We start from the raw sequence: 25,218 nt of genomic DNA on the forward strand, positions 1-25,218 counted from the left end.
TCATAGAAATCCCCCCAAAAATGAGATTACTACTTAGTAGGCATGCGATTTAATTATGTGTTGTTGCTGCAACTGCCTTGATCGCTTAACTTTTCCGTTTCAAATATCAAAAAAATATCAAGTGAAATCGCTACCGTACCGCAAAGATAAAAAATATTTAAAAATGAGGAATTAAAAAAATTATTTAATGTTTTATAAAAAAAATATGCTTTATAAATGTCTCAAAAAAAAAATAATTAATCGCTAAGGAACACAAAAAAGAAAACGGAAACAGGTTGAAAAAAAATTTAAGAGAAGGATTTTATTAAATTTAATAAATATTACGCTAATGCTAAAATTAAAAAAAAATAATTTCATAAAAAATTGATTTAAAAAAAAATTAAATTAATGAACGTGATATAAAAAAACAAAAAGATTTTTGCAAGCAATGAAAGTAAAGAAATTATAGCATTTGGCAAATTAATAAAATTTTTGTGTAAAAAAAATATTTAAAAAATTAAAAAAAAAATAATTTTGTCTAAAAAAATAATTAAAAAACAAAAAACAAGTCAATCCTATGTATTTTGTAACTTGTATTTTTATGTATATAATAACTAAATAATTATTGATTAATTTTTACAACATTATATTAATTATGAAATTCAAGAAAAAAAAAACAAAAATTATGAAATTTTTTATCAATTTGATTTAAAAAAAAATATATATTTTATTGTAAAAAATCTGCTTTTCTATTAGCAGTTTTTTATTTGTAAAATTTTGCTCTTTATTATATATATTAAAATATTATTGTATGGTATTGTTTTTTTCTTTTTTTGTTTTTTGTTAATAAAATGATACATTTTTGTTCATGATTATCAACAACAAAGTACTACTGTATTAAATACATATATTATTATTATTATGAAAATTATAAAAAAATGTGTTTTATTTAAAAATAGAAGAAAATGTAAAAAAAATCAAATTTTGAGGTAAGGTTAGTATAAAATAAAATTTAAATATTTTTTAATATAAAAAAAATTTAAAATATACTAAAATTTTAATTCTTTAAAATAATTTTTCTATATTTTAATTAAATATTTCACTTTGAGCTTAGAAAAAAAAATATTTTGTTAAAATTATTCGAATTATCGTTTACCATACGATACCAAAACATAACCTCAAAAAATTAGCATAACCTCAAATTTCTTTATTTTGCTCTAAATTTGCATAAAAATAAAAATTTCTACTAAAATCTAAAATTTTAAGAATTATTTTTCAGTTTGATCAAGTTTTCATTGATTTTTACGTATTTCTCAACATCAAAACATAAATAGGCTAAAATGAATTTAAGACTTTATGCGACTTTTGTATTTGTTTTAGTCTTTTTTTCCTTTGTGAGCTCCAAAACTGACGATTTTTCGAGTATAATTCACAAAAATATCTCAGAAACGGTCAAAATGACTAAAAAATCTTCCAAAAAAGTAATTTTAGATGAGCAAATTTATGAAGAAAATTCATCAGGGACACACAAAAATGTGATAAAATCATCTTGTGAAGCCATTGATCATCGAGTTGACATCCCAGAAGAAGCTCTTGAAGAAACAGACGAGCTACGAAGACGATTAACTGAAGAAATTATCAGAAAAATGAAAGAAAATCGAGCTTCATCTAATATTTTTAACAGAAATTTACAATTTTTCTTGATTTTTCTTGTATTTCTTCTAATTTGAATTAAATTTAAACAAAAAAAAAGACAAAATTTAGTTTCAGTTCATTTTTAATAGAAAATCTTTTTTTTTGCATATTAACAAAAGCTGGAATTAGTATATTAGTTTTAATAGTAAGAAGAGGTGGATTAATAGGAAAAAATTCGCTAAATTAATTTATTTTAATTTTTTGGCGTTTCCATTACTGTTGAGGTCCGTATCATTAGTAGTAGTTTGTGGCGATTCGTCGTAGTCTTCGTCGCCGTCATACAACTCCATTGCACATTGGCGCGGGAACCATCCGCGAATTCGAAGTTTTTTGTGTTCCGTGCCTCCGTTGGTTTCGGGTTGAAGTTTCTCTCCAAAAAGCCAGTGTCTGTAATTTAAAGTTAAAAAAATTAATTAAAAATTTTTAAGGAAAAAAATAAATTAATTAAAATATTTTTTTAAAATATTAATATATTTTAAATTAATTTAGATAATTAATTATTTTTTTATTAATTTGAATAATTAATTTAACTGAATTTTCATTAATTTATTTAATTTCAGATAAAAAATTATTACTTTTTTAATTTTTTAAAAAAATATTAAATTAATTTTAAAAATTTTAATTTAATTTATTTTTATTTGATTTAAAATTCATTTTAAATCATATTTTTCTACAAAAAAATTCGTTAAGTTAAATTTTAAATAAAATTAAATTATTTTTATATTATTTTTTTTTAAATTTAAATAATTAAATTAAATTAAATTTTAACTTGTTTTTATATTTTTATTTAAATATTAATCAAAAATTTTTATTGAAAAAAATAAAAAAAAATATGAATTTAAATTTTAATAAAATTAAATAAATTTTAATTTTTTGTTTGTATTAAAATAGTTTATAAAAATTTCTTTAAGTTAAATTTGAAATTAAATTAAATTATTTAATGATTTAATTATTTAAAAATTGATTTAATTAATTTTAAATTTATATTTTTCAAAATATTTTTATTTATTTTTTTCAAAAATATTTATTTAAAATAATAAATTTAATTTTTTTAAAATAATTATATTTAGTAAATTAAACTTTTTTACAAAAAAAATAAAAATAAATTTTTAAAAAAGTTTTTGTACGATATTTTCTTATTTTTAAATAAAAAAACTTACTTTCTCCATCTCGTAACACGAACTTTGTCTCCAACATCCAACTTAATTCGTGATTCGTCGCTAATCGGACTAAAAATCACCGTTTTAATTCCCTGCGACCAAATCGGGCACCAACTTCCCGTCGCTTCCTTCGTAATTTCGTAATATCCCGCTCGTTTTCGCTTCACTTTCTTCTGTTCCAGCTGTTCACACGTCAGCGTATACTGATCACACCCATCTACGACGGGCCATTCGATGCCATCTCCCACCGGAGCGCAATTCCAATTAAGTACTTGTTTCCAATTTTCCCAACGTCCCAAGTCGTAAGGATACACAAAAGGCTTTCCCGTTGCCTGACTTCGATATTTTGCCTTTTCCAAGATCCAGTCTTCGATTCCCGTGCGATTTCGCAGCACCGCTCGCAGTTGGAAGAAAAGTAACATCCCGACGGCGATAATGACGCCCACCGCAAGTCCAATGTTGAAAACGGAGAGCACGAGACTGTAAATTCCGATATGAACGGCGCCCCGGGTCGGTTGTTGCACCATGAGACCCGCATGGATGTACGTCGTGTAAGCATCTTGCGTGAGACCTTTGAGAAGGGCACAAACGAGAATGAAGCAGGCATGAAATGAACCGATTACGGCGAACGCCAGGAAGGCAATGAAGTAACATTGGTTCGCCCAACCGGTGCACGTGTTGATCCACGGACAATGATGGTCCATTTTGATGATGCAACGTTCGCAACGTTGACAGTGATGAGAGCGCGGTGCTTTGAAACCCTCGCAAAAGTCGCAGTATTGCAGGAATTTTTCGTCTTCTTTGTTCTGTGAAAGAAAAAAAAATAATTAAATTTTTTTGAATTAGCAAAAAAGCGATTTACAAATTTTAAGCGGTTATTTATCGGTTATCAGCGAGGTTAAAATTTATTAATTTCTGAATAAATAATGTCAAATTTTGAAAATTTTTTATATATTTTTTTAAATTTCCCAAAATTTATACTTTTTTTCTTTAGTTTAAATTAGAGAGATGGCGGTTTTCAAATTTTTAGCGGTTTTCTATCGGTTATTGGTAATGATTTTCTATTTTTAGAATAAAATTGAAAAATATTGAAGAATTTTCATAATTTTATAGTTTTCTTATTTTTTCTCTAAGTTTGAATTCTTTCAAATTTTTAGCTGTTATTTATTGGTTATAATTTTTGTCAATTTTTCATTATTTTATAACCGTTTTATTTATTAATTTTACTTTATTTTATACAAATTTATTTTTGATAATTTTTTTATTAATAAAATATTTGAGGAAAAAAAATTTTTAAAAATATTAAAATTTTGAAAGAACTTAAGCGGTTATCTATCGGTTAAATTTTTCTAATTCCAGAAAAAATTAATTTTGCACTTCTTAGAGTTTAAATTCAAACAATTCAAAAAACTTGAATTAGCCATAAAGCGATTTTCAAATTTTAATCGGTAATTTATCGGTTATTGATCAGTTATTGTTCAAAATTAAAGAAATTTGTACAAAAAAACAAAAAATATGTTTTTTTCTAACAATTTTTATCTTTAAATCAGTTCAAATCCTTGAAAAATTAAAGCATAAAAAAATCAACACTTTTCTCTATTTTTTATTGCCACACTTTTAATGCGGAAAATTAAACTGCAACATGCAATTAAAAAAGTTGTTGATGTGATATGACGTTCCCTGAAATTGTTTCCTCTCTCTTTCTCAGTGCACTCAACAAGTGTTACTTTTTATGCCCCGTGTAACAAAACCTAATATTTGCCATGTTTATTTCATTAAAGTCCAATTATTTTGCATTATTTACGACCGAAGCGCACGGAAAAATTATATTTACTTGCCCACACTCGGCAAACAACACAAAAATCCATCAAAATTGCACACACACACACAAAATGCAAGTCAGGTCAAGTTATCGGAACTTTCAAATTACCGATTTGCACGCGACGCCAATTCAGATAAGCGAAAAGTGCATTTTTCATTGAAATAAATTACCTTTGGTCGCCACTTGAGCGGTAATTGACCCGGGCCAATGAGAGACGCCATCACAAAATTGAAGACTGTCAGTGCCGAGAGCATCAGGAAGATGGTTTGGTTGATGAAACCTCCGAGAGATTGTTGGGGTGGCCACCACATTGAGTTCATGTAAAGCGTTGTGAAGGTGATACTTTTGATGATTGCTGAAAAAAAAATTATTTTTAATTATTATTGATTAATTTAATTAATTTTTTATTAAAAAATAATTTAATTTAATTTTTATAAAATTAATTTTAATATTTTTTCAAATTTAATTTTTTTGTGAAGATTAATTTTTTATGAAAATATCTTAAATTTTTTAAAATAATTTTTAATGAAGTTAATTAATTAATTAATTATAAAAATTTTATTTTTTTCAATCAATTTTTATAAAATTCTTAAAAAATTTATTAATTAAAAAATTATTAATTTTTATTTAAATTTTTGTAAAAATCTTTTTTAAAAATATTTTAAAAAATTTGTTTTACGAAATTTTTAAAAAATTGATCAATTTATTAATTAATTTTAAAACTTAAATAAATTATTAAATTCTGTGATTTTTTTATTTTTGTAAAATTCATAAATTTATTTATAATTTTTTTAAAAATGAAATTATTTAAAAAATCATTAATTAAAATTTTATAAAAATATTTAATTTTTTTTTATAAAAATCGAAATTCGCCAAATAATTAAATTAAATTTCGAAAAATTTAAAAAAAATTAATTTAAATTATAATTTTTTATATAATTTTCCTATTTAATTTTTTTATTTTTAAAATCATTAAATTATTAATTAATAAAATTTTATGATTTTTTTTTATTTTTTATTGAAATACATATTTTTAATAAATTTTTTATTTAAAAATATTTTAAGGAATTTTTACATAAAATTATTAAAAAAAATAATATTAATGATTTTATTAATTAATTAATTTAATAAGTTTTATATAAAATTTTTTTTAAATTTTTTTATTTAATTTTTTCCTATTTTTTTTATAAAAATTTCTTCTAAAATAGATTTTTATCGAAAACTGATTAGAAAATTGTTTAATTGTCACTACAATTATTATAAATGGCTCAAAAAAAGGATCGCGTGCAACTCAGAAAATTTCGTGAGGAAAATGGACAAACATTAAATGGCTATCTTATCAACATCTGACGTACGTCGCTCAAGCCAAATGCTCAAAAAAGGATTGCTATCAGCCATTTTACAAGTGTTGCCACTTTTGCAGCACATAATTAGGCGTCTCCATTTCTTTTTTGATAAATTACCTCCTTGCTCACGGAAAAAATCAAAATAAATCAAGCGAACGAAGAAACGACGAAGAAATTACGTCTTAATGAAGTGGTAACATTAATATGACTTTTTGTTATTTTTTTTTTCATTTTATTTTTTTTATTTCTTTATTGTTTTTTTTTTCATTCATAAATAATTACGAGCCCTAAAAATAGTCATGACGCGGCACGATATTAATTAGTTGGAAAGAGGGAGAAATTTTTCGTAGACGACGCAATTTTTGACCGACAATTATTCTGACGGCGGCGGCGACGACGCGTCAACTCTTTACCCCCGAATTCCAATTCAGACGAGTCGATGCGAAAAAGGGTGAAAAATATGAAAAAACGAGGTAAACAACAAGTGGCTAACGAATCGTGACCGTGAACGATAAATTAAAAAGTTTTGCATACAATTAACGATCAACGACTTTTTTTCCGTACTCGAGAGGAAAATTCGAATGAAAATGAGTGAAAAATTAGTTTCGTGTTATGTTATTTTTTTTCTACTCTTTAATTAAAGGGAATTATTTTTCTCGTGAATTGCACAATTACGAAAGGAGTTAATAAAGTGTTCATTGAATGCACTTGGGAAGTTTTTTTTTGCATCGAGCGATAGAAGGAAAGTTGCGTTTTTATTCGTCATTTCATCGGGTTGTAATGAAATGTAAATGGAATAATTGGTAACAAAAGAGTTTTAGACATGGAGGAGGCGTAAAATTACAATGTTAAAGAATTTTGTTTTATTACCAACAGGAATTTTGGAACCAAAAAAGCATGGTTTTTATTCGATTTTTATAAAAAATTATTTTTTGTTAATTTTTTTATTTTGAACCTTTTTTTGTAAATTAAAAATTTAAATTAATTAAAAATTTTTTAAAAAATTTGCCAACAAAAATAATTTTTGGCTTTAAAAATTTTTTTCAACATTTTTTTTTCATTATTATTTGAATTTTTTTTTAAATTTACTTATTAAATTAATTACTTAAAATTATATCAAATATTTTTAATTTTTAAAAAATATTTTTTTAAATTACGTAAATTTATAAAAAATAAAATTTTTATAATTTTTAAAAATTTTTTTTTTCAAAAATTTTCAATGTTTTTTTGATTTTTTTTTTAAAAATTAAATATTTTTTGTTTTTTGAAATTATTTTAAAAAAAATAATCTTTTTTTCCAAAAATAAATGAAAATTAAAAATTTAAATTTGAAAATATTTTAAATTAAAATTTAAATTAAATAAAAAAAAAATTTTTTTTAAAAATTAAATTGAATTTAAAAAAAAAAATTTTTTTTTTTATTTTTTTTTTTAATTTTAAATTTTTTGAAAATAATTTTTTAAAAAAATTTTAAAAATTAATTTTTAAAAAAAATTAAATTTAATTTATCAAAATTTTTTTATAAATTTTTTTTTTTGTTATTTTAAATTCAATTTTTTTTATTTAAATATTTTTAAAAATTTGAAACTATTTTTTGTTGTACCTAAATAAATAATTATTTTAAAATTTAAATAAAAAAAAAATAATAAAAAATTAAATTATAAAAATTAATAAAAAAATTAAATTAAAAAAAATTAATAAAAAAATAAATTAAAAAAAATTTAATAAAAAAATTAAGTTAATTTTTTATTTAAATTTTAAATAATTAATTAAGTTAAATTTAATTTTTCAAATATTTTTTCTTGAATGAATGAAAAATAAAAGCATTTTAAATATATTTGAGATTTTTATGACACACATTTTTATAATTAAAAGTAATTTTTAGTAAAAGTGATTTTAAATTGTGAAAATAAAAGTTAACATATGACCTAATTTTTATCATCTTTTTTGAATTTAACTTCTTTAGCGTCTATACCTCTAAAATTTTACTTTTTAAATTCTAATTGCTTATTCGTGATAAACATTTTGGGCAATTAAACCTCTCAATTATTGCGTTAAATAGAATGAAGAATATTTTTACAAGTTATAAAAACTGAGGTACTGTCAAAAAATTCACCATTGTATTTTTGAAACTCCAACCAAAATGTTTTGGATAAAAATTTTCATAATATTTTTAGGGATTTTTTCCAAATCCTGTCAAGTTCACAGCTCACCTCTTAAAAAATTTGTGGTTGAGCTGAGATCTTGTCTTAAGAGTGAAAATTTAATCGATTGTGCAAAAAATGAAACGTTTTATATGTTGGATAAAGTATTCGAAGATACAAGTGAATGGAGAATTAATGACATGATATCGATAAAAAGTGACGTAAACAGTACAGAACACAATATAAGATCAATTGGAAATTCTTTCAGTGAAAAATTGGAAAATTTTCTTCAAAAAAGATATCTTGAAATAAAATTTCCTCAAGAAATTGAAGAAGGTAAGAATTTTAAAAGTAAAAAATTTAATTATTGACTTAAAATTAATTAAAGTTTCAGCTCGAAAAAAGAAAAAAGACGATAAACATGGAATGATGATGATGGGAGGACTGGCATTAGTAATGATGGCTCAAATGGCGATCGGAAAAATAACTGCTTTGGGAGCAGCTGCTCTGATTCTAGCCAAAATTGCTTTAGTTCTTTCTGCTTTGGTAAGAAAATTGATAAATTTATTAAAAATTTATAAAAATAATTGTAATAAAATTTAATTTATTAGAATAGTCTAAAAAAGTCAACAAATAGTCAAGCAGAAGTACAATATGTTGATCCTCCTGGAGGTTACGGAAACGGACAATATCAACGGGGTTTCTCATAAATTAAAAAAAAAAATAAATTTAAACTGAGCTTGAGCGAATAAAATAATTTTAATTAATTTATTGAAAAAATAGAAGAAATTAAAAAATTGTTGTATTTTATAATTCAATTAATTCAGTACTAACTTCTTTAAAATTTCCTTTCATTTCCTTTAAAACTTAAATGTCTTAAGTCAAATCAGGGTTGCCAACTTTCACATTTTTTTTTCGAATTTTTTGGTTCTTTCATGATGCAAAATTAAAAATATCTTAAAATATTTTATTTTGCACATAAATAATCAAAAAATCCGAATAAATGTGAATGCAAAAAATTTTTTTATTAATTTTTGGCAACCCTGAATTTATTTAAGTCGCGTTAAGTCAATGAATCATCAAATTTTGTACCGAAATTTGTTCAAAAATATTTAAAAGAGCTTCGAACGCTCGAAATTTTGTTAGCTTATGAACAAATTCCGGTACAAAAATTAATGGTTCATTGACTTAACGCGACTTAAATAAATTCAGGGTTGCCAAAAATTACTAAATTTTTTTTTGTATTCACATTTTGTTCGGATTTTTTGATTATTTTTGTATAAAATAAAATATTTTAAGATATTTTTAATTTTGCATCATGAAAGAATCAAAAAATTCGAAAAAAATGTGAAAGTTGGCAACCCTGGTTTGACTTAAGATAGAAAAAGAGTTACAAGTTTGCCCAATAAGGATAAATTTACATGAAAAAGTATTTTACATGCATTTCCTGTCAAGTCTTTTCATTCTGACTGTAAACATTTACATTAAAAATCACTTCATTCAACAACTTTTTCCTTACAATAAAAGAAAAAAGGCAGCTAGATAAGACTGCAGCCTTTTTACAAAATTAACTTCTTGATAACTATTTTTAGTAATCCAATTTATTTTCCTTTTTTTGTTCTTGTAATATTTTGACCTGACAGGTGTCTCCCGTCACTGCGTCAAAGACTGATACTTAAATAAATAATCAACATGGAAAAATTATTATCATTAGTATCCACCTGAAAGGAGTGAATTACGTCAACTTTGCCTTTCATATTTGATGGAAAATAATCATTTCGACTGCAGTAGATCGCAATGTTATTTGGCATTGGAGGACAAGTTATCTGGTTAATATCGAAAAATTATACTCGTTACAACCGATAGTTAGATTATGACAAGTCAAATCGATAAAATGGTGTCCTACTTGTTCAAATTGATTCACAAGAACTGTCTGTATTTGACATTGAATGGAATGAAAATTTGCAAGGGAAAATGATAGATTTGGTTATTACCGATAAATTTCGATTTGTAGCGGGAAATTGGAAATTTGTCACGTATTGAAGCATGAAGTTGGTTTAGTCTGTTTCCATTCAAGGACTTATCTCAAAATTTGTGGAAATGGGAAATTATGAAGGAAAAGTAATTTTGTTGAAAATGATTGGATAATCCCAAAATACATCTGTACCAACCATACATCTCTGGATAAATCCGATCGTGGCGACTTTAGTCTTTGCTATTTCAGAGTGTAATGTGCGGAAAAGCATGAAACCGCACAGCTTTGAGTTGCAAAATGATTAAAAATGATAAATTAAAGCCTTTCTGACAAATTTTTATCCATTTGGAGCAAGATTTGACAAAAATTGCTTTGACACAGTTTTTGACACAGTTTTTTTTGCTCTTGATTTAGTTTTCAAAACAAAACTATGTCAAAGAAATTTTTTTTTCAGTTTCTATTTTTTGGCAGTTTTGAGTTATAAAATGATTAAAAATGATAAATTAGAGCTCTCTGACAAATTTTTATCCATTTGGAGCAAAATTTGACAAAAAATGCTTTGACACAGTTTTTGACACAGTTTTTTTGCTCTTGATTTAGTTTTTAAAACAAAACTATGTCAAAGGAAAAATTTTTTTTCAGTTTCAATTTTTTGGCAGTTTTGAGTTATAAAATGATTAAAAATGATAAATTAGAGCTCTCTGACAAATTTTTATCCATTTGGAGCAAAATTTGACAAAAAATGCTTTGACACAGTTTTTGACACAGTTTTTTTTGCTCTTGATTTAGTTTTTAAAACAAAACTATGTCAAAGGAAAAATTTTTTTTCAGTTTCAATTTTTTGGCAGTTTTGAGTTATAAAATGATTAAAAATGATAAATTAGAGCTCTCTGACAAATTTTTATCCATTTGGAGCAAAATTTGACAAAAAATGCTTTGACACAGTTTTTGACACAGTTTTTTTTGCTCTTGATTTAGTTTTTAAAACAAAACTATGTCAAAGGAAAAATTTTTTTTCAGTTTCAATTTTTTGGCAGTTTTGAGTTATAAAATGATTAAAAATGATAAATTAGAGCTCTCTGACAAATTTTTAATCCATTTGGAGCAAAATTTGACAAAAAATGCTTTGACACAGTTTTTGACACAGTTTTTTTTGCTCTTGATTTAGTTTTTAAAACAAAACTATGTCAAAGGAAAAATTTTTTTTCAGTTTCAATTTTTTGGCAGTTTTGAGTTATAAAATGATTAAAAATGATAAATTAGAGCTCTCTGATAAATTTTTATCCATTTGGAGCAAAATTTGACAAAAAATGCTTTGACACAGTTTTTGACACAGTTTTTTTTTATCTTGATTTAGTTTTCAAAACAAAACTATGTCAAAGGAAAAATTTTTTTTCAGTTTCTCTTGAATTTTTTGGCAGTTTTTTTTCAGTTTCAAATGATTAAAAATGATAAATTAGAGCTCTCTGACAAATTTTTATCCATTTGGAGCAAAATTTGACAAAAAATGCTTTGACACAGTTTTTGACACAGTTTTTTTTGCTCTTGATTTAGTTTTTAAAACAAAACTATGTCAAAGGAAAAATTTTTTTTCAGTTTCAATTTTTTGGCAGTTTTGAGTTATAAAATGATAAATGATAAATTAGAGCTCTCTGACAAATTTTTATCCATTTGGAGCAAAATTTGACAAAAAATGCTTTGACACAGTTTTTTTGCTCTTGATTTAGTTTTTAAAACAAAACTATGTCAAAGGAAAAATTTTTTTTCAGTTTCAATTTTTTGGCAGTTTTGAGTTAAAAAATGATTAAAAATGATAAATTAGAGCTCTCTGACAAATTTTTATCCATTTGGAGCAAAATTTGACAAAAAATGCTTTGACACAGTTTTTGACACAGTTTTTTTGCTCTTGATTTAGTTTTTAAAACAAAACTATGTCAAAGGAAAATTTTTTTTTCAGTTTCAATTTTTTGGCAGTTTTGAGTTATAAAATGATTAAAAATGATAAATTAGAGCTCTCTGACAAATTTTTATCCATTTGGAGCAAAATTTGACAAAAAATGCTTTGACACAGTTTTTGACACAGTTTTTTTGCTCTTGGTTTAGTTTTCAAAACAAAACTATGTTTTTTTTTCAGTTTCAATTTTTTGGCAGTTTTGAGTTAGATAAATTTTTTGACAAAAAATGCTTTGACACAGTTTTTGACACAGTTTTTTTTGCTCTTGATTTAGTTTTTAAAACAAAACTATGTCAAAGGAAAAATTTTTTTTCAGTTTCAATTTTTTGGCAGTTTTGAGTTATAAAATGATTAAAAATGATAAATTAGAGCTCTCTGACAAATTTTTATCCATTTGGAGCAAAATTTGACAAAAAATGCTTTGACACAGTTTTTGACACAGTTTTTTTGCTCTTGATTTAGTTTTTAAAACAAAACTATGTCAAAGGAAAAATTTTTTTTCAGTTTCAATTTTTTGGCAGTTTTGAGTTATAAAATGATTAAAAATGATAAATTAGAGCTCCCTCTGATTTAGTTTTCAAAACAAAACTATGTCAAAGGAAAAATTTTTTTTCAGTTTCAATTTTTATGGCAGTTTGAGTTAGCAAAATTTAACAAAAATTGCTTTGACACAGTTTTGAAAAAAAAAAACTAAATCAAGAATTGCTCGATGTTTGGAGCTCGAGAAATCTATTCAAAATGATATTATTGGGTACAAAACACCTTGTTGATTCCTCATATTGGTAAAATTTTCTTAGTTTTCCATTTCTTGAAACGTTTTTTTCTAAAAATTGATTTTGTTTTTCTTTTTTCTTGGGTAGGTACACTTCAGTTTGTAAATTGAATCACAAAAAATTGAAAATTATTCATAAAACAAAACCTAATTTCTTTTTTTTATCGTTTTCCTTAAAAAAAAAATGAAATTCAGGAATTTTATGTCGTTTCCTTCTCCAACAACGTTTATTTCGCCATTATATTCCCTCGTGACGAACTATTTGACTAGCATTAAATCCATAACATAAAAAAAACGTCATAAAGTTAACAACTATATGATTGTCTTTTATTACCTTTTGCATAGGTTACATTTCGATTTCGGGGTGTTTTCATACGTTTTTAGGCTAATTTTCAGTGCCGTCCCCTCCAATTTTCTCTCTTTCCAAAAGTATTGTTTATATCTTTTTAATCTGGCGACGTCCCTTATTTTTATGATTTTTTTTATCATTTTTCCACATCAACATGCGAAATTAGTGTAAGCAGTTTAAATAATAATAATTCTTATTTTTTTTTTCGTTCATTCCTCATCACTTATATTCGAATTAGAATGAAACTCGAACTCGAGGTGTTTATATGGGATTTTAACATGCAAACTTTTTTTTTTTTGCATAATCTTCAGTTATTTCCATGTTGTTGTTATTGTGATGCCGCCCGCCCCCCATTTAAAGGGTTTCTGACACTGCGCTCGGAAAATTAACGCAATTGCGGCAAATTAAAAGACAATTAGTCAACTTGACGGGGAATCTGTCGGAAGTCCTGCGATAAAAGAAATTTATACTTACATATGGCAATGATAGGTCCAAAATGTAGGAATCGCCGAAATCCTGTTGAAGGTCCTCCTCCCATTATTTTTGTGTCTAATTTACCGCACTTTTATTCAATTATTTGTTTTTGATTATGTCATTTATGGCTCTGTTTACTTCGCCGCAGCAATTTCACGACTGGTTGATTATCGTCCTTCTGCGTTCCCTTATATTATTCATGTGACGGCGAATTGTGCAAAAAAAAAAAAATACATAAAATAACCAAAAGCAGTGGTAATGTGTAACTTTTCCGACAACGAGACGATGACCAGCTGTGTGAAGGCGTGAAACAGGACTGCTGCGCACCGATGAACAGCCAAAAGGAGTGTATGTGTGTGGAAAAAAACAGTGGAAATAAATAAATAGTAAGTCTGTTCGTGACTGTAGCAAAATCAAAATAATGAACAATGACGTCATGGATTGAGTCCCAGCAGAAATTTTGGTAAGAAAATTGACCTATGGCACAGAAATTAATTTAAAATTAAAGATCGTTAAAATTTTTGTGGTTGAGACGAATGAAAGTGATGGAAAATTGCCACTGGTTGATTCAATATTAATTAAAATGTGTTATGGGTAATTTTTATCACTTTCGATCGTCTCAAAATTCATAAGGCCATTCAAAATTTATTTTCAATTTCTTTTTTCTATTTAAAAAAAAGTTTTAAAATCAGAAACTAAGTTAAAAAATTTCGAAAATTCAATGGAGCAAATTAAAAAGATCATTAAAAATTTTTAAAATGAATCAAATTCTTCAAAATTTTTTATTTTTAAATCTTAAATTTATTTTTTTTTTAATTTTCAAATTTTTTTCAAAAATTTTTCTTAGAATTTCTTTTTATTTTGACTAAAATTATTTTTGCTTGAAATTAAACTGAACAAAAACACGTAAAGGTTTAAAATAATTTAAACTTGAGTAAAAGTAAAAAAATCTTTTGACTTTAAAGGATTTAAGCTTACGCTAAAGTTTTTGAATAAGAAAAGCTTTTGACTTTTTGAAGATTTTTGATCAAATTTTAGAAAAAAATTAAACATTTTATAATTTGAAAAATTTTGAATTGAGAAGGTAATTAAGTTTTGACTTAAGTCAAATTAAAGAGCCTTTTATTTATTAGCTTAAGTTAAAAGTTAAAAAAAATATTGTTCTGAACTCAAAAAATTTTTAAAAAATTTAAGAAATTCAAAAAATTTTAAAAGATGTATTAAAAAATTAGAAATATTGTTCTAAAAATTATTGATTTTTCAAAATTTTTGAAAGTTATTTTTCATAATTTTTTTTTTTTGTAAATTTCTGGGCAGAAAAACGTTAAACTTAAAAAATAAAAAAATTATTATGAAAAAAATTTTGAATTAAAAGAATTAAAAAAAAAAAATAATAATTTTGGAGATTTTTGATTAAATTTTATGAAAAAAAATTGAAAAACTTCATAAATTATTTCGAAGCTTAAGTCAAATTGTCAAAATTTATAAAATAAATTTTGAAAATCTATTTTCGTAATTAAAAGGTCTGAGATTTAAAAACTACAAAATTTAAAAAGTATTTCTTTAACTTACAAAAAATTTTCGAAAAATTCCTGAAAAATTTTTTTTTTGAAAAAATTTTAATTTTCGACCAAAAATTTTCAAAAAAAAAAGCTTAAAATTTAAAAAATCGAATTTTGTAAAATCAAAAAATATTTGAATTAAATCAATTTTGAAAAATTTTTAACTTTTTTTTACTTGGATTGTTCGACTTTTGAAATGGGGCATGGGACAAAAAGTTCAAAAAAAATTTTTCGCCATGAAAAAAAAAATTTTAAATTCCGCAAAACTCGAAGTAACTTTAACTTAAGCTTAAGTCAAATTGTCAAAAATTATTAAAATTTTTAACTTAAAATAATCTGAAATAAAAAATCATAATATTTGCCTCAAAAAACAATTGTTCAAAATTATTAATTTTGTAAAAAAAAAGTATTTTAAAAATTTCTTTGTTTTGTCTTTAAATTTTGAATAAAAATGCAGAAATTTCTAAAAAAAAAAAAATTAAATCAACTTACCGTATTCCAATTAATACAAACCAAGCTATGAGTTGTATTTCTCCTTCCTCTACGCCGGAAACACCCGTCACTATCCTCCTAAAATCGCAATTCCGATAAAAGTCACATCTCCAACAACTCCTCATGCACTTAAGTCACTTTTAAATTGTGCAAAAAATTATTTGTTTATTTTTTCAATCGACCATAATTGCGAAATTAATGCAAAATTCGTCACTTTAAATACCAAAAAAATCTTCAAAAATCGCCGGAAAATCCGCGTAACCCAAAAACATCAAAAAAACAACTAAAATCCACTCCTCAAGTGCCGTACTGCGAAAAATCATATGATCCACGTGCGACACGTACGAAATAAAAACAACTTTTTTTTTAATCGGAACCTCCACGAATTCTAATCCATTAAAATTCGTAAATTATTCCGAGAGTCACGTGACCGAGACAAAAAGTGAAACAAATTCACGGGAGCAAAAGTCACTAACGGAAATACTCGCGGGGATGACATAACATCATCACGGCAGAGACAGACACAGCAAAAACACTCAGTCGACATTTTGCACGTCGAGCAGTCGAATCGGTGTCGTCGTCAGTGCGATTGCCAAATTGATATTTAATTTCATGTTTTAGAAGCTGTGTGGACAGCAGAGACTTAATTAAGTGAAAATTCCGAAAAATAAAAAAAAATAAAATTCTGGAGAAAAAAATGTTCGTCGGCGAATTATTAAAAAGAGAGAGAAATATCAACAATTCAGAGACTATGATGAATAAAAATAAGAAGCGGAATAGTGACACTGTTGATTTTTGATATTTTTTACACACGTTACATTTTTTCGTTCGTTATAAGTCTATAATTTAGCTCGAGAGATTTTTTTTTTATTTTATTTATTTTTTTTACACCCGCGTCGAGATAGAGACATATGTTGTCGTGTAAAAAGTAAATAAAAATAATAAATAATTAGAGTGAAAATTGATTTGGATTTCGTTCGTGAGCTATTCCTGCCTACTAATACAGCAAAAAAAAAACTTTCAACACAACGAAGCGAAAAAAATTGAAATAAAAAAAAACGAGATAAGAAAAGTTGATTAAATGTGGAAATATATTTACTTCTACGGCAACAAGCATAAGTGATATTGCATCGTCTACCACTACAAACCACACACGAAAGACACACAAACAACCAACCATCCACATTATTCATTCGCGTAAATCATTTGTGAAATAGTTCTGAGACACTTGACATATAACAGTTAGTGCAATTTTCTACATGGCACCTCATCGCAATTGAATAACTTAATTAATTAATTACAATTTTATTTATTATTTAATAATAAATAAATAAAAAAAAACAAACAAACGCCCAAACACAAAATAAAAAAAAACAATAGAACTACTCGCAAAAAGTGTGCTGCTAAAAATAAAGACATTTCAAGTGCTTTTAAATTAAACCACTGAGAAATTATTTACAATTATAGTAAAAAAAAAAAATAAATAATTAAAAGAGACAGAAGCGTAGGTGACGAAAATGACGTTACAATCAATCAAGTACAAGGAAGGGAAGCTGGAGATTCTGGATCAGCTGCTGCTGCCATCCATCACGAAATATGTGAATGTTCGCGGTGTCGAGGATGGCTGGAAAGTCATCAATAAGATGCAGGTCAGTTTATTAAGAGATTGTCTTGTAAACAAAGGTTCTGTAAAGATCGATACGGGGAAATTCTTTAGATGTGTGACAAACGGAATGTCGAGTATTTCCTTTATTAGGGTGAACGGGTTTTAATCAGTGGGATGAGAAATTTCTTTTAAGATTTAAAAGTTTTTTTTTTATAAAGAGTTTTACTTGATTCTGAAGGCTATGAGTCACTTACAAATAGTTTGCTAGTAGCTTTTAAAATTTTTCAATAATTAAACTAAAAGTTCTGATTCTAAAATTTTCTTCAGATTTTAACGAAAAAATTCGAGCTCTTTGAATAAGTCACTAATTTTGCCTTTTTATGAGTTATTTTTTGAAACTAACTGAGAAAAGTCAAAATCTAAGAATGTCTGAGAAGCTTGTACAAAAACTAAGGAGGTTTTCTATATAAAGCTCTAAATATTTTGAGAGTTACTGTTACTCAATAGAAAGGATTTGAGAAGTTCGAAACGTTTTTTGATAAGACTTTAGACATTTTGAAACTTTTTAATGAAAATCTAGGAGGAACTAAGAAGCTTCTACTACAGTATGAAACGTTTTTACAAAGAGCTGAAAACTTTCTGAAGGGCCGAAGAACTATTTATAAAAGTTTGTACGATGATTTTAAAGCTTCTGAAACCTTTAAACAAGAATCTGAAGAGTTAAGATAATTTCAAATCAAAAGCTAAGACAAGTTTATAAAGAGCTGAAAAGCTTCTGATGAGAGCTGAAAGCTTTTTGATGAGGGCTGAAAAGTTTTTGATGAGAGCTGAAAAGTTTCTGAAGAAAGCTAAAAAGTTTTTGATGAGAGCTAAAAAGTTTCAGATGAAAGCTGAAAAGTTTATAATGAAAGCTGAAGATTTTCTGATGAAAGCTAAAAAGTTTTTTTTTATGAAAGCTGAAGATTTTCTGATGAGAGCTGAAAAGTTTTTTTTATGAAAGCTGAAGATTTTCTGATGAGAGCTGAAAAGTTTTTTTTATGAAAGCTGAAGATTTTCTGATGAGAGCTGAAAAGTTTCTAATGAAAGCTGAAGATTTTCTGATGAGAGCTGAAAAGTTTTTTTATGAGAGCTGAAGATTTTCTGATGAGAGTTAAAAAGTTTCTTATGAAAGCTGAAGATTTTTTGATGACAGCTAAAAAGTTTCTAATGAAAGCTGAAGATTTTCTGATGAGAGCTAAAAAGTTTTTTTTATGAAAGCTGAAGATTTTCTGATGAGAGCTAAAAAGTTTCTAATGAAAGCTGAAGATTTTCTGATGAGAGCTAAAAAGTTTTTTTATGAAAGCTGAAGATTTTCTGATGAGAGCTGAAAAGTTTCTAATGAAAGCTGAAGATTTTCTGATGAGAGCTGAAAAGTTTCTAATGAAAGCTGAAGATTTTCTGATGAGAGCTGAAATGCTTCTGAGAAAAACTGAACTATTTTTGATGAGAGCTGAAATCTTTTTTACTCAAATGTGAAGGAAAGATTTTTGTTACATTTTAAAAGTTTTTAACACGTTTGAGTAAAATCTAAGAAGTTCTGAAAAATCTGAGGGAAAATTCTTAAGATTTTTTTTTATAAAAATTTGAGAGCCTAAAAGAGCTGAAAATATTTTTTGATAAGCTCAAGTTTTAATCAAAGAGCTACAAGCTATTTTAAAAAAGTTTAAGAAAGAATAAAAGCTCATAAGAATTTTACTGAAAATCTAAAAACTTCTGAGAAGCTCTTAACAAAAACTGTGAAGTTTCTTCATATATTAAAAAAATCAATTTCGTTTTTTTTTGCGCAACCCTAAAACTTTTCTTCTTTTTGCATCAAAGCCCGACACAAATTCTATTATCATTTTTATTTATCGTGACTCATTATAATGTACCCTGCTTACTACAGCTTCTCTACACAAAAATATGTTTACAACGCCGCATTTCTAAAATTAGTGACCATTGTCTCTCTATCGTCGTAGATGTGTTTTAAGCCAAATCGTAGTGCAGAACGCAAAGAAAATCAATAAACCACAAAGCATGATAAAAGTAAATAAAATCCGTCTCAAAATACTTGGTCATCAGCAAAGCAAAAAACGAAAATGGGTTAGAGTTGATTTGGCCGTTAACTTTTCACGTTAACTCTATTTTTAGCTGGGCGCTGCGCATCACATCCCCTCCGTATAGTTATCACAAGATGTCACTTATTTATAGAAATAATTTATATACAATTTTTTTTTCTAACCAAACACTTTTTTTTTGCATGCTTCCTAAATAAAGATTACGTCGACGAAGACGCGGTGTTCCAATAATATTTTTTTTTGTGGCGTTGGCTGTTCTCGTAATTTATTAGTTCGGAAGTTAATGTTGCGTGAGTGTGTGTTTTGGTCAGTGTCATGTCGATTTTAATTAAATTTTAATACAGTGGAACGTCCCGACGAATGTTTTTTTGAAAAAATAGCAGAGGATTTACGTTATCTCAGGTTTTTTCAAGAAATCACAATAGGAGAGTAAATTCCGCGAAGATAAAACCCTCAATAAATTATCTCGGATGAGTAAACAATGAGACCCGGTGCTTTGGCATAGACACATGTTGATTCACATGTGTCTCTCGTGATATAATTCTCCGCTTTGTCTACACTGCAATTTTGTCAGATTTGTGTTTTATGATATTTATTATTTGTCACAACGACTCAAATACTGAACATGTAATTTTATCGCGCTTCGCTATAATTTGTACTCATTTGTATATAAATAACAATTATTGTTATTTGCCGGGTAATGCATCGTAATTTATGAAAAACAAGACATTTTAATAGATTGTAATTTACATAGTTGCAATTTTCTTGATGACATTTTAATTTTTTGTGTTTTTTTTTAGGTTCGTGGGGCGCCAGCAATTGCCATTGTTGGTTCTCTTTCGCTCGCAGTGGAGCTTTTTGGCGAGACTTTTGACAGCAAAAAGACGTTGCGACAAGAGATTGAGGGCAAGCTGAATTATCTGGTATCGGCAAGGCCTACTGCGGTGAATATGAAAGTGGCAGCTGACGAATTGATTACTTTGGCAAATGACTTGTGCAAAAATGAGGCAGTTAATGTGGATGAAATGAAGCAAAAGTAAGTAGATTTTTTTTTTCGTAGAAATCAATTTAAAATAATTCATTTGCAGGTTCCTAGAAGCTACTGAAGCAATGCTCGCAAAAGACATTTCCGATAATAAGGCCATTGGAACGCATGGCGCTGAAGCGATTCTTGCATCTATTCAGGGAGATGGGCCTTTGCGTGTGTTGACGCATTGTAATACGGGAAGTTTAGCTACTGCTGGGTAAGTTTTCTTTTCTGATTTTCTAAAATATGGATTTTTTCGAACATTTTATGAAATTTTTTCGAAGCTTCCATGGATTTTTCGAACATTTTATGAAATTTTTTCGAAGCTTCCATGGATTTTTTCGAACATTTTATGAAATTTTTTCGAAGCTTCCATGGATTTTTTCGAACATCTTATGAAATTTTTTCGAAGCTTCCATAAATTTTTCGAACATTTTTCTAAATTTTTTAGAAGCTTCCATGGATTTTTCGAACATTCTATGAAATTTTTTCGAAGCTTCCATGGATTTTTCGAACATTTTATGAAATTTTTTCGAAGCTTCCATGGATTTTTTCGAACATTTTATGAAATTTTTTCGAAGCTTCCATGGATTTTTCGAACATTTTATGAAATTTTTTCGAAGCTTCCATGGATTTTTCGAACATTTTATGAATTTTTTTCGAAGCTTCCATGGATTTTTCGAACATTTTATGAAATTTTTTCGAAGCTTCCATGGATTTTTCGAACATTTTATGAAATTTTTTCGAAGCTTCCATGGATTTTTCGAACATTTTATGAAATTTTTTCGAAGCTTCCATGGATTTTTCGAACATTTTATGAAATTTTTTCGAAGCTTCAAGTTTCTATAAAATTTCTCGAAGCTTTTATAAATAATACATAACCTAAAATTTTGCCCCAGTTCACATTCTAAAACTTTTTCAAATAATTAACGAAATATTTTTTTCAGATACGGCACAGCTCTCGGCGTCGTTCGAAAACTCCATGAACTAAAGCGTCTCGAACACGTTTACTGCACGGAAACTCGCCCGTACAACCAAGGAGCCCGTCTCACAGCCTTTGAGCTCGTTCACGATAAAATCCCGGCAACTCTAATTCTCGACAGTATGGTTGCCGTACTCTTTAGAATACGAAATATCGCAGCTGTCGTTGTCGGAGCCGATCGTGTCGCTGGCAACGGCGATACCGCCAACAAAATAGGCACATATCAGATTGCGGTGGCAGCAAAATATCACGGCGTTCCGTTTTATGTGGCAGCTCCCTTGACTTCCATAGACCTGGCGATACCGAGCGGCGATAGAATTGTGATTGAGGAACGGCCTGACAGGGAGATGACGCACGTTGGAGAACATCGGATTGCGGCACCTGGTGAGAAATTTTAGAATTAACGAAAATTTTTTTTAATGAATTTGACAGGAGAATTTTTGACAGATGTCAAATTTTTTTAAAATTTCCTATTTTTGAAGGTTTTTTAAGTCATTTTATTTTTTAACTGGATTATTCTAAATTTTTAAAAATACTCTTAATTTAGATGTTAAAAATTTCAATTATCAGATTTAAAATTGACATGAAACATGAAAATTTATAATTCAAAGACTTTTTGACACATGTCAAAATTTCGAACATTTTTTTTTAATATCAGTTACACATTTTTTGTTCAAAAACTTAAACTGTCAAAAACAAACTTGAAAGAATTTTTAAATTTTTTTTTTTTAAAAATAAATAATTATTTACATTTAATTAATTGAATAATTCATTAAAATAAATTTAAATTAATTTAATTTAAAAAAATAATTAATTAAATTAACTAATTAAATTTTAAAAAAATAATTTAATTAAATAATTAATTAAAATTAATTAATTTAAAAAAATTAAGAAAATAAATTTTAATAATTTTTTAAATTTATTTTTAGGCATTTCATGTTGGAATCCAGCATTTGACGTAACGCCAGCTAGTCTTATCAAAGGTATCATTACCGAAAAGGGCATCTTCGAGCCACAAGAACTCAGTAGTAAGGTTCAAGAAATACTCCAACAGAACGGCAACACATAATGATTCTTATTTAAAAAAACAAAAAAAAAAAAATGATTAAAGTTGTTAAGAAAAAAAATGCTTCTAAAAATTATACAGGACAATATTGTTGATTATTTTTCGCCATTACTCTAAAAAAAAAGTTTATGATTTATAAAATATAAAATAACAATAAAAAGCATGTGCGCTTAGCTTTATTAAGAATTTATTATCAGTTTATCGTGCGCCGTGACCACTTGTCGCGATCCCACAAATAATTATATTTAAAATAATGTTAGATGTGAAAGTTTTAAACTTTATACACGATACACGTACATACATACATACACACACACACATACAAACACGACTTTAATGATAAATAATAATAATAATGATAATTTTAATAAAATGTGTTCCAATATACATGAAAAAAAAACCTTAAAGGGAGAACCTAAATACTATAATTTTAGAAATTTAATATACAAAAAAAAAATGAAACGGTAGAAAAGAGATATTAGGATGTTTTAAAATAAAAATTTATTGATTTTGACACGCAAACTGTCATTTTTCATTTTTCGATCGCGCGCGAACTCAAAACTGATCCAAAAGTTATTTGTCACGAACAATTAGAAATATGTAAGTTTATGCCCAATTATTAAAACAAATGTGGATGAAAATTAATTTTTGGCAACTTTTCTGACACATCTGCAGTCCGACACAAAAGAGGTAATAATCCACTAATTTTTGCATATATTCACAATAAATGTGCATTAATTTTGATGCGCGATGGCCTTCACGTTAAAAGGTATTGTTCGAGACAATGATTTTTCGGTATGTGACATAATCTCGCGTGAAAATCGTCTCGCAAGCAGAATTGATAGACTAGAACGTTTTTTTGGCGCGAAAATTTCGTGACATGTTTTTGTTTGGGAAACGCCCGATTGTGACATGGGGCGGATGAAATTAATTGATTGCAAAATGAGTTTAGTGAAAATTTGTTGAAATTTGGCTTAAATTTTAAAAATTAGATGACGAAATAATTTTTTTTTGTATGAAATGGAAAAAAAGAAAAATTGCTGAATTTTGTTTATAAAATAAATAAATTTATTCCAATATTTTTTATAATAATTTTGCAATAAGGCGCCATGATGGAATTTTCAAACATAACCTCAAATAAAATTGTGACATCTAATCAGAGGATCCTGAGAACTGTTCTTCATTATAATCATCACTTTCATCGTAATAATCTTCATAATAATCATCATCATCATCGGAAAAATCTTGACCGTAGCCTTCGAAATCCGACCAAACGCAACCAAAGTCAATGACATGCTTATTATCTTCAAGTAACTGGTGATATCTATCAACATTTTGTCCAGCATAAAAATGGTCAACAATAAGTGTTAATTTTGGTCGTTTAACCTCATTCAATATCTGAATAATTTTCTCAAGAAATTCAAAGTCCATGTCGCTTGACTGGACACTTAAATATTCAAGTTTCCGAGAAAATTTTAACAAAGTTAGAATTGATGAAACTTTCTTTATCTCCCAAGGTATAAATTGCTCAAGATTTGGAAGATTTCCCAGTTTTTTCATTTCAGCATTCGTAAGTGCTTTACCTCCATTCAAAAACAATACCTTCAAATTGGTTAATTTGCAAAGAAGATCCATGTTTATACGACCTTCGAACCCTACGAAATAAAGTTTTTCCATTATATTTCGTTGCTTCAGTTTTTCCAATAGTTTATTTATCTCTTGGGACATCGCATCAGTTCTTTCATTACTTGTGTGTCCAATTTTCAACGTTTTAAGGTTCGGTAAGTCAGCTAAACGATAAATGTTATGACAAAGTGACCATATTTCAAGTTCTTCAATGTCTTTAAGGTTATTGGTTATGAAGTTCAATAAGATGTCGTTGCCTTCAATAGTTTGAGAATGAACATATACTGTGAGCGTTTTCAAGGTCAAATTATTTTTCAAAATTTCTATGAGAGAATTTGATGACATCTTCTTACAATACGAGATTTTCAATGATTTTAAATTTGAGATATGTACAAAGAAGCTTTCAGTAATATCGTGATTATGACAGACCTCCAACTCTTCAAGTGAAGTATCTTCAAAGATGTCAGCCAAACTATCATCACAAATTTGACCTCTCAAGGTCAAAGATTTCAATCGTTTGACCAGCGACGAAAACTTTTGGATCGCCGTGATTTCATGAAGATCGATACTTGGATTGATGAATGTCTCCAAGTAGACGCAATGAGTATCGATCCATTCAAAAATCACTGATGGTTCAACATTTGGGTAACTTTTGTTAAATCCTTCCATATTTAAGGATTTCACTGCTGAACCTAAGAACTGGAGAACTTCCATGAATTTTGCTTTCAATCCAGATGAGATATCCTCAAAATTTATGGATCCGAATCTTTTGCGAGATCGAAAAATCAAATTGTCTAAGCGACAACAAACTCCTTGAAGGTCCATTAGTTCCAAAAGTTCGAAATAACGTAGAAGATGGAGCAAGCAGTCATCTTTCAAACTCATTAAATCTGCAAAATGAAGTTTTTTTTTATTCTTCTTTTGAGGTTGATTGAAATCAATACATACTTTGACAATTTTTGTGATCCAAGGCACTTTCTGGAAATGGAATGTTCATCTTTATGAGTAAAAATGAAGATTTTTTTGGAGTCGGCGATTTTACGTGACTATGTAAACAAGCGTAACTGTCACTGAAACGTGATTTTTAAGGA

General features: G+C 26.9%; 3 protein-coding genes across 3 annotated transcripts; 1 reads left to right on the forward strand and 2 right to left on the reverse strand.

Moving 5' to 3' along the window:
- Positions 1-1,751: 1,751 nt before the first annotated feature.
- On the reverse strand, positions 1,752-14,077 carry LOC134833904 (palmitoyltransferase ZDHHC6). Its single transcript, XM_063848395.1, has 4 exons — positions 13,671-14,077; positions 4,827-5,011; positions 2,835-3,640; positions 1,752-2,061 (listed from the first exon to the last, which is right to left on the reverse strand). Exons 1-4 carry the CDS (start codon positions 13,732-13,734, stop codon positions 1,863-1,865), a joined length of 1,254 nt encoding a protein of 417 aa, XP_063704465.1. The 5' UTR covers positions 13,735-14,077; the 3' UTR covers positions 1,752-1,862.
- Positions 14,078-15,849: 1,772 nt separating this feature from the next.
- LOC134833128 (methylthioribose-1-phosphate isomerase) lies at positions 15,850-23,618 on the forward strand. The gene is made up of 5 exons (XM_063847348.1): positions 15,850-17,373; positions 20,227-20,462; positions 20,515-20,670; positions 21,401-21,819; positions 22,365-23,618. Exons 1-5 carry the CDS (start codon positions 17,242-17,244, stop codon positions 22,502-22,504), a joined length of 1,083 nt encoding a protein of 360 aa, XP_063703418.1. The 5' UTR covers positions 15,850-17,241; the 3' UTR covers positions 22,505-23,618.
- On the reverse strand, positions 23,547-25,180 carry LOC134833127 (uncharacterized). The gene is made up of 2 exons (XM_063847347.1): positions 25,076-25,180; positions 23,547-25,017 (listed from the first exon to the last, which is right to left on the reverse strand). The coding sequence occupies exons 1-2, from the start codon at positions 25,122-25,124 to the stop codon at positions 23,654-23,656; spliced, it is 1,413 nt and encodes a 470-aa protein (XP_063703417.1). The 5' UTR covers positions 25,125-25,180; the 3' UTR covers positions 23,547-23,653.
- Positions 25,181-25,218: the final 38 nt, after the last annotated feature.

The sequence above is a fragment of the Culicoides brevitarsis genome, chromosome 3 (genome assembly GCF_036172545.1).
Source record: "Culicoides brevitarsis isolate CSIRO-B50_1 chromosome 3, AGI_CSIRO_Cbre_v1, whole genome shotgun sequence".
Lineage (NCBI taxonomy): Eukaryota > Metazoa > Arthropoda > Insecta > Diptera > Ceratopogonidae > Culicoides > Culicoides brevitarsis.

Coding starts and splice junctions, on each gene's coding strand:
- LOC134833904 (XM_063848395.1), bottom strand. CDS start 13,734: ATGGGAGGAGGACCTTCAACAGGATTTCGGCGATTCCTACATTTTGGA. Junction 5,012..13,670: donor TGGACCTATCATTGCCATAT/GTAAGTATAAAT, acceptor TTTTTTTTTCAG/CAATCATCAAAAGTATCACC. Junction 3,641..4,826: donor CGCTCAAGTGGCGACCAAAG/GTAATTTATTTC, acceptor TTTCTTTCACAG/AACAAAGAAGACGAAAAATT.
- LOC134833128 (XM_063847348.1), top strand. CDS start 17,242: ATGACGTTACAATCAATCAAGTACAAGGAAGGGAAGCTGGAGATTCTG. Junction 20,463..20,514: donor GTGGATGAAATGAAGCAAAA/GTAAGTAGATTT, acceptor ATTCATTTGCAG/GTTCCTAGAAGCTACTGAAG. Junction 21,820..22,364: donor ACATCGGATTGCGGCACCTG/GTGAGAAATTTT, acceptor ATTTATTTTTAG/GCATTTCATGTTGGAATCCA.
- LOC134833127 (XM_063847347.1), bottom strand. CDS start 25,124: ATGAACATTCCATTTCCAGAAAGTGCCTTGGATCACAAAAATTGTCAA. Junction 25,018..25,075: donor GGATCACAAAAATTGTCAAA/GTATGTATTGAT, acceptor TTCATTTTGCAG/ATTTAATGAGTTTGAAAGAT.